The sequence below is a fragment of the Stegodyphus dumicola genome, chromosome X1 (genome assembly GCF_044657685.1).
Source record: "Stegodyphus dumicola isolate Sdum_Otavi_A_Nest chromosome X1, ASM4465768v1".
In the NCBI taxonomy this organism is placed as follows: domain Eukaryota; kingdom Metazoa; phylum Arthropoda; class Arachnida; order Araneae; family Eresidae; genus Stegodyphus; species Stegodyphus dumicola.
This window is the reverse complement of record NC_140780.1, coordinates 61,871,354-61,884,142: the sequence shown is the minus strand read 5'-3', so window position 1 is coordinate 61,884,142 and position 12,789 is coordinate 61,871,354. Positions and strand designations below refer to the sequence as shown.

The 12,789-nt window shown below is 35.4% G+C and overlaps 1 protein-coding gene across 1 annotated transcript in view; it reads right to left on the bottom strand.

Annotated features, from left to right (window-relative positions):
• Positions 1 to 900: 900 nt before the first annotated feature.
• The window catches only part of LOC118197406 (uncharacterized), a 103,056-nt gene continuing 91,167 nt past the window's right edge, over positions 901 to 12,789 (bottom strand). The window contains exons 11-12 of the mRNA XM_035368914.2: positions 12,306 to 12,455; positions 901 to 1,295 (exon numbers count right to left, since the gene is read on the bottom strand). Of these exons, the coding sequence (XP_035224805.2) occupies positions 1,179 to 1,295; positions 12,306 to 12,455 (267 nt within the window). The 3' untranslated portion in view covers positions 901 to 1,178. The remainder of the gene's footprint in view (positions 1,296 to 12,305; positions 12,456 to 12,789) is intronic.

Sequence of the window (12,789 nt, the reverse complement as noted above, 5' to 3'; positions counted from 1 at the left end):
TTTATTGCTATAATTTCAGTTAGAATGTAGTAATTCTTTTCTTTCAATTTTAATTTTAGACGCATGCTCCGCACGCATTGCGTACTCTTGTACCATTAGCAGCGCTTCCAATCTATACAAAGCGAACACTGAGGAAATACAAAATTAAGAAGCTAAGAACGGTGCAAAGGAACACATCACGTGATACTAGGAACCAAACTTGCAACCAAACTTTTTCTAACTTTTTATTCAGAACCGAATAATTAGGGAAATCCATCTCAGCGAAGCGATATGCAATATTTAACAGATTACAGGGGTCACTCGGAATTTGGAATTAATGGAAGCAAATGCAAGTTTACAACGAATCGCTAAATTCTTGGGTAACTATGCAACTTCTGAAAAAGACAGTTTTCGAGAAATTGTATCATTTCTCTTAAAAAGAGAATTAAAAATTACTCTTTCGATATTTTGCTTTATCGCGTCTTGCGATAATAAACGTGTTATAATTTCTTTACTTGTATCTCGTATAAAGTAGTTTAATCTGGAAAATATCGAACTGATTTATACAGCTTCTACAGTTAATCTAAAGTTAAAAAGAATTATTTCTAACAGGTCTTTGTTTTTTAAAAAGAACTTCAGCTAATACAGGTATGAAAAGCTTTATTCTATTCATCTGTTTATTCAGTAACAGTTTCAAAGTGAGGATCGTGATGTAAGAAATGTAGTGAGTATGAACGTGAGTATGAAACGTGAATAAAAAATTTCCGAGATACTCGTTCCTCTTCCTATTTTAAAAAAATGTTCTGATTAGTAGCTATCAAATATTTAAAACGTGTTATATTGCATTCAACATGTTACTTTATGCAAAGTGTGCTTATTAAGCAAAATACGCATTATATTTCTTAAAGAACGTTTCTCGTAACTATTTTAACCAATTTATTTCCTTTGGGAACTTACAGAATAAATCATGACCTGAAATTATGCAAAACATTTAATTTCACTGATACATTTGTAATTTTACATAATTTTTCTGTTCAATAAATGGAAAAGTAAGAACAGAAAAAAAATATGTACATGCTTTTTTTTAGGTTGCGTAAAAATAGTAGCTTTAATAATCTGCATTTATGTAAGCGCTATAAATTTAAAAAAAAAAAATCCCTTTTAAAGTATAAATATTTTAGCAGTAGTCTGAGAGTATTTCAGTATCTCAGCATCGCACCTGGATTTTGGAATCGTTTGGAAGAATGATAACTTGATCCTAAGTATGGAAGTCGAGCTGAACTGTCCATTTCATAGTACGTGGCACTTGAAGAAGCCTGAAAAACAATAACATGTTAAGTTTATTCGATAATAATGAAGAATTTAAGTACAAAATTATTTTAACATATTATGATAAATATTTGAATATTTTCTTAATTGAAGTACAATAATTATTTGAACTTCTAACGCTAAATGTTAAACAACGTGAACGCGGAATCGTTTTATGCAAATTGAATGCTATACGTTATTTTCTACCGAAATGTTTTAATCTAGCATTACAGTAATACGTTTAAAGTGGATTCCAGATAAAAAACAACTTTTATTTTAAAATCCCACTTGAATGAACGCCACATATTTTTTAAACTGAAATTTCATTTTAATATTGTAACAAACATCTTTTCCAACAAACCAGTAACTTCTATATTCAAAAAAGAAACTGCTATGTATTCGTTCCAGTTTTAAGTTTATTACTTCACTTAGCAGTAGTATATTTACTATATTTACGGCTTGCATTCACTTCTGCTAATTGTAAGATTACAGTTTTATAGAGATCACACATGTAGTTAAATAATTTGAAAGACCGATTAAAAAGAGGTTTCCGTTTAAAGTTAGAACCGTACGAAAACTTTGCTGTGGAATTGGAGGCAAATTTATCAAGCAGAAGGCCACCTGACCTGAACTTCCTCTTCATAAGACACAGCATACATTTGTCATTTTTAATCTTTTCACGAGTAGCACCGGCTTTAACGGCCTTAAGCACTTAAATGATGTTCATGCTCCTCCCTCCCATATATATTACAGAACAACGGATATTATTCGAGCTGACCTGCTATTCGAAAGTTTCGATTTCAAGGTGAAATTGCATATTAGATTAATTAGCTAAATTATGATACGATTTAGATAGTTTGAATTGGCGAACTTGTGTACAATGTGATAATGAATATTATTGGATCATCTATTTAAGATGGAAAAGGTATAAAGTATTAAAATGCTTGTGACGATAATAATTCAGATAGACGAAATATTTAGCGTAAGACAAATTTCACATTTGACTCTTTTCATATCTGCTATATTTCGGATATAAAAAGCATAATAATATGTAGTATGTGCATCAAACAACATAACGGAAATAATTTGTAAGGACTTTATTTTGTACTTATCAATTACTTTTTATTTTACGAAATTTTCCTTTCTCTTCTGATTTCAATTTCCTGCCAAAATGCAAATTTCATTAAATTCGGAAGTAGTATTTAAGTAGCAGAATTGAAGAGTTCGCAAGTAGAAGAGTTAGAACGGTTACGACGCGAACGAGTTGTGCCGCGTATCTTCAAGTGGCTCTGTAGCTGAATATTTATGCTAGCCATTTACTTTATATTGATTTCTAGACTCGGCTTTGCTGTATGAAGCCGATAAAGCGGATTTAGACTGAAGTAGGAGACAGTTCGTGTAGTTAATATTTAATTCGTTCTGATTGTACATACTATTTTGGGTTTATGTTACTTAGCTACAAGTGGCGGTTAGTTGTAAGCACCGAGTGTGTGCATGTTCTGTTCAATTTTTTTAAAATAAAAAGGTTGTTATAACCTTCGTCGGCAGTCATCTGTTTTTTTTTTTCCAAGACATTGCGAGAATTCGCTATCTCGTCTTCAGTAGGGTCTCCATTTTATTCTCCGAAAAAGAGTTAGACTCCATAAATTTAGACTTATAATTTCACAGGACAATAAGTCTTCTTCGTGGTGTAACGGTAGCACACACGGCGCTTATTCGAGAGGTCCAGATTCGAGTCCCAGTGAGGGCATTGCTCATTTTTCACGTCTCTAGCATTAAAAAACACCACTAATGATTCTACAGTGGCGCCCGAACTAAAAGGTGGTGGACAATAATTCGTTACCACCAGGGTTTGGCATTGAGGTCACCTAATCTCCAGCTGCCCTTTAAAAGGGGAAGTATATAAGGTATTTTTTCTCATTTCCTTCGTGTTGTAACGGTAGCACACTTGGCGCGTATTCGAGAGGTTCATCTTCGAGACCAAGCGAGGGCTTCGCTAATTTTTCATGTCTCCTGCGTAAAAAAATCCTAATGACTCTACAAACTATATTTTTTCATTTGCTGTTTCCTCTGATTTACCATTGCTTATGGCTGATGGGTCTGGGACCATATTCTTAGCCTACCAGAGTGATGCATTTGGAATCGACGCTCATCAATCCTTCCATCGATTATGGTCGCTTCCAGTCATGGATTTCTGTGGCCCATCCAAGATGCTGACAGCAGTTGCGTTCAATAAGAAGTACTCTTGTGGATCTACAGCTTCTAAAGGCGGTGAAGCAAGCGGTGAAGAAGCCATATGGTGAAGCAAACGCTGCACAGTTCATGTTCTAACTGTCACTTAGAAAGTCACCTGAGATAAGACTTGTTGTCGTTAGCTCTACAATATGTTTGAGTCGTCATAGACCACAATCATTCAAGCTTTCTTGTCTCTTACAAGGTTTGCCCTGTTACTCTTTCTTTTCTGCTATCCAAGTAGTCTCACCATACTTTCGATACTGTACAACGTGAGAATCCCAGTTCTCGAAATTTTTCTGAAAATGAATGAGCAATGCGTAGAACAATCTATTATTTTCCCTCTTTTGAAGGCGTCTAAATCGCAAAGTCTCAAGTTTTACCTAGCATGCTGCTTTAACAATCGCTTACTATGGGACTCTATTTGCAGTTCAGTATATATATTCTACGTCTGCTGAGGCAGCGGTGGCATGATATTTGCAATTTTAGTTTGAATTCAGTTTTTCTTGCGTAAGGAGATTATGATTCAGAATAATAACAATGGAAGTGATGGAATTTCAAAGCTTACGAAGGGCGTGTCAGTAATCTACTAATTGCTACGAGTTTTCGGGAATATTCTTTACGTCACGTGAAGTCACGTCATGCAAAGTTACTTTATAGTTGAAAAAAATGCTACAGTAAACCCTCGTTGATACGAATCGCAAAGGACCAAAAAAGAGTTCTTTTTAACTGGAGACTCAGATTTTATTTTTCGAATAGTTTTTTTTTTTCACACATTAACCATTTATGTACTGTAAGATCATATACAGCACTGCCGGGACCGAAATTTGCTTCATGTTAACCGAATATTCGCCTTAATTCTTTGAAAGGCAGTAGTTACCTACAGTATCCACCTTTTCTATTGAACGTCTTACTCCCTCGTGTGAGGGGTTTTCAAGACTGACCGTTTCTTGTAACTCACTAGATGGCAATCAAGAAAATCAAGAAACATAAGCCAGTTGTTGATGCAGCAATGCGTCTTCAAGAAAACAAGCATCAGCTATCGAAGACAACATCATGATGATTTGCACTCTGCAGCACCAAGAAAATGCCTGTAAGAACAGTGTGGGAATGCAGCACTTGTAAAGTTGCACTCTGTTTGAAAAAGAAAAATTGTTTCCATGAGTACCACAGAGACTGTTTTGTAGGGATGTGTTCTGTGGGCGATGGTCACTAACACTAACCACCAGAAGTGGTCAATTTTTCAAGCTTCCTGAACAAAATATGTGTAGTTGTCGCAAATAATTTCATTGTGATACCTGATATAGTAAATAAAACCAGAGTTTTACTGAAAAAGTTAATTGCCTTTTCCTGCCCCTCAAAGAGTTAAGCAAGTTCGTGTTAAGTAAGGTTTACTGTAGTTCCAAAGTTCTCATCAGTGAGCGGTATTTGATGAATTGAATGTAAACATAGTAATTTGTATGTGTGTTTGATAACGGGAAAATGAGTCATAATCACAAATAATTTGTAAGGTCTCGTTCATTTCCTTAACCAGTAGTTTTATGTTACTGCGTTTTCCTATTCTCCTCATTTCCATTTTTCTGACAGGATTTAAATTTCTAGCTAGCGCGATACTCAAATGAGGTAGAAAGGACTTAAACCCCAGTCGCCCTTTAAAAGCGGGAGTATATGAGGTATTTCTCCTGCCTTCTTAGCATGGCTTCGTAGTGTAGTGGTCAGCATGCTGAGCGCATATTCCAGAGGTACGTGGTTCGATTCCCAGCGAAGGCTTTGCTCACTTTTCACTTCTCCTGCTCCAAAAAATACCCAATGTCTCTACAACGTTACTTTAATTGTGCAGCTTACTTACTGTTACACAGTTAGTACAATTTTTTATCTTTGATTTAAGCCATTATTGCTCGCTATATTTTGTAAGCAAAAGTGATTCCTTCTTTTAACTTTTATTTTAAGTCAAATAAAAGGGTCCTTTACACCCTTTTTCCTATCTCTGTAGGCAAAACATAGTGATAATTCACTTCTAAGTCTTTAAAATGTTCCTTTTTTTATGCTTCCAAAGACCACGAGACGTTTTTGTGGCGCCTAAACTCTGAATAGAATCATGTCACAAGAAACACAATATTTAGTTTGGCCTCCTCGAGGATTGCAGCATTGGTGATAATTCTATTTTCTAATTAATCCAATTAAGTCAAACGTGTAAACCAAAAGTGATTATTTTTAAGTTATATAAAAATAAAATGATAAGTTTAAAATCAGCAACTATAACGCCTCTTCTCAAAAATTTTTAAAAAGTTCATGTCATAATAATATGTGGATGATAAAAAAAATTATTTTATTTAAAACATTTTGGCATTTGGAACATAAAATAAAAGTAGAGAATACTCTGTCAAGGGTATCGAGAAACGTATACAATTTTAAAAGTACCGTAAGGTATTTTTCATTCTTTAAGCATAACATTTTTGCTAAAATATATATTTTTGTAGTTCAGCAGCTTAGAATTTTATAAAACAAACTCATAATCAAAATCTCTGTTGTTAGTTATCGAAAAATAACCAAGATGTGATTTTTGCGTAAATGTCACTAAACTATACAAATTGCTATTATCCATCACACAATGAATGTTTCTTTTATGCGGAAATGTCCCGTTTTTCGATTTGTATGGAACTGTCGTGTGTTGAAATACTATCGAAGCGCTGTCAAGAGAGCTTCTGAATGTAAGCAAAAAACACCCCATCTGGAGACCGAAGCTTCGGAGCAGTGCTTCACTCTTAGTGTCGAGCTGGCCACTCCTTCCTTTCTTACCTCCACGGCTATAGTTAATCCCATGGAGGGATTTGGATTTATTACCGACACCATAAAACCTGCAGTCATATTCGATGGGAAAATCTCAGCCACAAATTTTCTCGAGCAATTAAATTTCCATTTTCTATTGTATCCAGTGCCAGAGGCACAAAAAGTTACCATCGCAACTGCTGCACCTAGAAGCCAAGCTTCCACATGGTATAAGTGAATTGGAAAGTTTGTGCTGGATGAGCCTGAGAGCTATACCTACACATTTGAAAATTTTAAAAATGCTCTCGTCAAAGAGTTCCCCATTGTGAAGGATAAGGCCAAGCTCGAGCCGCAGCTATTTAGCAAATTCCAGCTTAAAGTTGAAGAATTCACAGATTTTATTTTTCAAAAGTTCAAAATTTTGCTCTAGTGTACGGCAACAGGCCGGATAAAGAAATTACTCAAATTCTTTTCACGATGTTACTGTCTGAAATCTGGGATTATTTCGAGCTCCACAATGCAATGAATTTGGAAAGTCTATGTCAGTTAGCAACAAAGTTTCAAAATCAACGTGTGCCGAAAAAAAAAAAAAAAAAAAAAAAAACACGCATGACAAAGTAAAGTTTTAGGCCAGTGCCTCAACGAAGACCACAATTTGGCCAAAAAAAGACGATTCGATAAAAGAGAGAAGATTTCAACCACAAATGGCGGTGGCCAAAAGGAAGGACAAAATAAAAAAAGCTGAAAGTAATATGAAAAATTTAAACTAGGAAGGGTACTGAAAATAATAGGGTGCAGTTACCCCGGAATCAAGAAAATCCCTGAAAAATTTAATTAAATACCGTCATAGTTAAAAATGTTGCGTTGCCAGTTGTCCACGTGTTATTAAATAATGCCTCTGCAAAGGCACTGATCGATACCGGAGCTTAATGTACCTTTATTTCCAAGAGGTTTTTTTCGAAAATACATTAGAAAATGTACCGCCCAATCGGTATGGAGGTCAGGGAAGCTGACTGCTATATCGAAAGGCCTGGGTTCGAATCCCGGAGAAGGCGTGGTTGTAACTGTCCGTCCCTTCATAGGAAAGGCGAAGGCGGCCCACCTATTAGGTGCCACCATAATAAAGAGACCACCACATCTGCCTTGTATAGATTAATGGACTGGGTTACATTTGTAATTGTTCACAATCTGCCATTGGAAAAAAAAAAAAAAAAAAAAACATTAGAAAATGTAGACCCTTTAATTCCGAAGGGGGCAAAAGTTTTTGCAGCCCAAGGCAAGCAGTGCACAAGCATAGGCAAAATATTATCACATGTACAAGTTAAGAACAAACAATTAAGGTCATCTTTTTTTTATCTTGAAAAATCTTCAAACTGCCGTAATTTTAGGGATAGATTTTCTTAAGGAGGCAGGAACTGATTTAACTTTCCAGATTCTGTTTTACAGCTGGAGAAAAGACAGACGCAGCTACCGGAGATTGAACTGAATCACTTGGGGAGGGAGGAAAAGGAAAAATTTCAAGATCTGGTAAGCCAATTTTCAAATTTGCTTGATGATTGTCCAGGCTACACATATATAGTAAAGATACCGGTACCGTGGCCCCAGTGAAGACAAAACCTTATCGCTACTATGAAATAAAGGAGAAAATAATCGAGGAGCATATCCAAGACATAATAAAGCATAAAACTGTAACACCAATAAGCAGTCCTTATGCTAGATCTGTGTTGTTGTTGTGTAAAAAGATAAATTATCTCCTACCAGCCAACCACAAAGCACGGCGTTTCGCTGTTGCCTATATAAAGCAGTAACTGTATAACTAAGTATACTGTCTATCCCCTCCCCATAATTGAAGACATTATTCGGAAAATTAAATCAACCCGATTCAAGACAATGTTGGATTTAACATCTGGTTACTTGTAAATTGGAGTGAAAAACGTTCCGAAAACCCCATTCATTACGGAGTCCGGTGTTTACGCCTTTCTGAGAATGCCATTCAGCTTATGCAGAGCAACCGCCACTTTCTAGCACGCAATAGATACGATCTTAAGACCAGTCGTTGGGAAGAATACGTTTATGTACTTATAGGATATAATATTTATAGCTACGACTGAAACAATCGATGAACATATTAAAGACTTACATGAAGTATTTTCGCTTCTAAATGGAGATAAACTAAAACTATATGCTGCCAAATGTAAGTTCGCAGCTCCAGAACTTCGGTGCTTAGGATGTAAAATATCCAATAAAGGAATAGGAACAGAAAATTATAAAATAATAGCTATTAAAAGCTACCCTCCGCCAAATACTGCAAAGGAACTATCATTATTCTTAGGTATGTGTTCAAGTTATAGAACTTTCATTAAAGACTTCGCTCAGATAGCCGAATCATTATTACAATTAAAAGATAAAGAAAATCCGCTGTACTTGGTCAGCCGAGGCCGATATGGTGTTTGGAAAACTAAATCCTAAATGCAAGCACCTGAGTTAAAGTTTCCTGAACGCGAAGAAAATTTAGAAATTTCTGCAGATGCCTCCGATTACGAGGTAAGGGCTATTCTCCTGCAGAAAGGTCAAACTGTAGCATATTTCAGTAAAATCCTCAGTCCAACTCCACAGAAACTGCATCGCCACGGTTATAAACTCACTTTTGTACTGCCTCCACGCATTAACGTGTTACAGTGCTAGATAAGATACCCATCCAGTTACACCTACAAATTGCATCCGTTTATCCATTTCGTTTAATGTAAAACGCAACTGTTGCAGCATATATGTGCACATGTCTGCCTTAATTCAATACTGCTAAGTTATGGTGACGGCTTATGGTGACAAATTTCTCTTCGAAAAAATCGGGTCAGATATCATAGATTTTGTGAATGACGCAAATTCTATAAGAAATACATTACTGATATCTCTGACGGGGAATTTTCATTGAGAACATTTCGTAATGAATGAATGATGTGTACATAGTCCATCTGGAAATTTCATGGACGAAACACATGAATACTTAATTTGGCTGTGTTCAGATTACATCAGCAATGTCAGCTTCGATATTGTCTCTTCTATTATTAATGCATTTACAGCAAAATAATGCTTTAATGAAGAAAAATGATGTGGTGTTGGAAGGTATGTTTCGAGAAAGTGAATGTCTACTAACTACACTACTGAATGTCTGTTTTCTGATTGATCCTGCAACCTCTTCGCTACTTCCTTCCTGTTGTTTTCCACGTCTCCAAAATGCCGCTCGAGCAACACCATTTTGATTCGAAATAGAAAGGTCACAGGTAACCAGATCAAGGGAATATGAATGATGTTTAGACACAGTGATTAAGTTATGGCTAGGAATTCACAAAGAACTAATGTTGTGTGCAATGGTGCATTAATGAAATGCAAAATTTATCCGCTTTCTTCTTGGATACTTGCTGAGGATTTCGTAAACATCTCAGAGTACTCATATAGTAAGACGCAATTATAGATTATTTTTCTGGAAACGAATTCAAGGTGAAAATTTTCATAAATGTCGAAAAGAATAATGATCGGGTTTTGGTTCTAGATCTGCTTTCAGGTTTAATTGATCTGATTTTTCTTTGGTCTTTATTCCTTTGCTCTGAAACTTTAGTGTCAAATATAATTCATACACTTAACAATTTGCCATTCTTAAACGCTTAACGAATCAACATGGCGCTCCTCCTCTTTCAGGTTTTTATTCAGCAGTCAAAAGATTAGGACGATCATTGAATACAGTTTTCTCTTTCCCAATTTCTTGAATAATCATTTTTCCTAAATTTAACTCTTCAGCAATCATTCTAACAGCTAGTCACTGATCACGCTTCACCCAATATAGCATACAAGCGATATTTTCATCGATGCGCACAGATGAGGGCAATTCGGCTATCACGTTGTGTTGTTATAGTTGTGTATTACTAATAAGTTCACTTTAATTTGCAGCTTTCCTATATGTCTCACACTCGTCACTGAATTGCTCAATCCAGAAAGTTTATGAAGATATAAGTGGCAAAAAGCTCAGGATAAATTTAACGAAAGTAATCAAAACCGTATGAGAGTTCGGTTTAACAATGGTTGTCTGCCCGTCACTTAGACAATAGCCGCTGTCTCGCGGAAGACTAGAATCTCGAAACATACTTGGTTAATAAATTAAAAAGTGAGCTAGCTTATAGTTTCCGATTCATAGTTATAGCCTCTTTTAGATGTATTTAGCTTTGTAAATTTAAAAGACTGTTTAAGGACTATTTTGTTTCACCACGAAGTCAAGGCAACTGGTAATTCTGTTTTGCGATGTTCTCATTTTACTCCTCAAAACTAGTGACGTAAAATAACATAAGATTAACTCAAATATTTATGTCTGTTTATTTTTAGAACGTAGTTAAGCTAGCAGCGGTAACTCATTTGAGAACTTAAAATTTAAGGGGCAGGAGTTGTATTTGAATAGTAGAATAAAATCTATTTATAGCCTCTTATAGGTGCTATGGCAGGATCAGCCATATCTTATCCCCTCTCTTAATAAAAATTAAATCCATTAAGTAATGCGATTTCTGCATCATGAACTCTCTGTCACCTGCTTCAACATTTTATGGATTATGGTTGCTTTCTTTTACAGTGTGATGAAAAGTTTTAAATTAATTTATTACCGTGTCAACCCATGGCTTTTCATGTCGAAGACACACAATGAAACAGCTTCAGAAAAGAGTATTACGCATAATATACGTATCTTACGGGAACAAAACTAGTATTTAAAACAAAGAAGACTCCGATTTTGTTTTGCACCTTTTGTAATCTCATCTGTGTTCCTATGTGAAGAGAAGCAACTTTAGAACAGAAATTTCCTGGACAAATAAGATGTATAAGCTTTATATAAGTTCGTGCCCGGGAATGCTAGGCATGCACAATTCACATTTGAATGCTTGCAAGCGCATCTATAAAAACTGCGTTTAAAAAAAAAAAAAAAAGTTTACATTGAAAGTAAGCCTTACGTTCCATAAAATCATTCGCAACTATGCAACTCCATTAGCGAAACAAATAACAAAAAGAGCATTATCAGAAATCTTGAGAATTTGACTTTTGAGTCCGAATTCTCTTTCTTGGCTAGGCAGAAAGGGAGAACCCACCGAAGAATTTTTCAGATAACTGTGTAAGTTGCATAAGGTACTTCAAGTGCGTCTTAATATAGACGTATACGAACTTATAACAGGAAAGAGCCAAGTTATTCATTGTTTGCTCTATAACTGCAATAGTAACAAGTGGCAAAACTATCAACTCCGCTGATGCAGCTCTATCAACTCCGCTGATGCAGAGTTGATAGAGCTTGTATTATCAAACGATATTTTTTTCTTTCTTACAGCTAATAATGAATACGTTTCTACGTTTTAACTCTTTCTCGTGTTCGCAGTTTAGATCACCTCTTAATGAGGAAAGAAACTTTAATGCGACTTTAATATTTGCCTTACCTCAAGTTAACTGCGTTTAGTTGACAAACATATGAATTGCGCATTCCTTCAACAAATACATGCTTAATATAATTAACTAATCCAAAATCAGAAATTTAATGGAGATGCCCTAGATCTTTAGAACAACGGGAGAAAGGAATAAACATTTTCTGAAGCAATTTATTTGCTTCATATCATTGAGCCAGATTAAAATTACGGGAGGTTTCCATAGTGATGTTAAACATTTATCACCCAAGTTTTGAGTAACGATATCAAAATATTTTCTTCGTAAATAATAAAGGATTTTATTTGAAATGAAAATAAAAATTTCTGAATTTGAAAGAGACCATGCGAGTACATAATATAAGAGCAACTATTATAAGAACTGATCTATATATTGCAAGCATGGGTTTTGAATAAATCTGAGAAATACGTGTTTCACAAAAGAAGCGCGGTAAAAGCTTGAAACATTGCTCAGAATCTTTCGTAAAATCTTTGATGAATCTCTTTCTTATATAATAAAAATTCACAAAGTGATTTTTTCATTGAGAAACTTAATCAGGCAATTATGCTTACCGGTGCATGAGAAAGCATCCGTGAACGTGGTCGGGTGCGATAATCATACCACGATGCTTCATCTTCGCCCGGTAATTGGCAACGGGCTTGAAATCCACTTTGATCTATTGGTGGCACTGATGAGACATACGGCAACTCTGGATTTGGTTGCTGGAAAAAAAAAAGGCCTTAGATTAAAAGAACCTTGAGTATCATTTCGCCACAGAAAGTGCTGCTGCATCTAAGAATCTAAGAATACTCAACAGAATTTCGAAGTTTAATTGATTGCCAGAAGTCGATTCTGCATTATTAATGCAGCGTATACGTTCAAATATATCTGTCAAGTATTTAGTTTAATTAACTCATTTATATTATGATTTGAACTTCGCTATCAATTCTGCTTTGCTCTCACCAATATATAAATGGGATACGTGTGTATAAAAACAGAGCTCCTGAATGTCAGATAGAGGGCTTTAGATGAGACTTTGTAATATCTCCTCGCCCA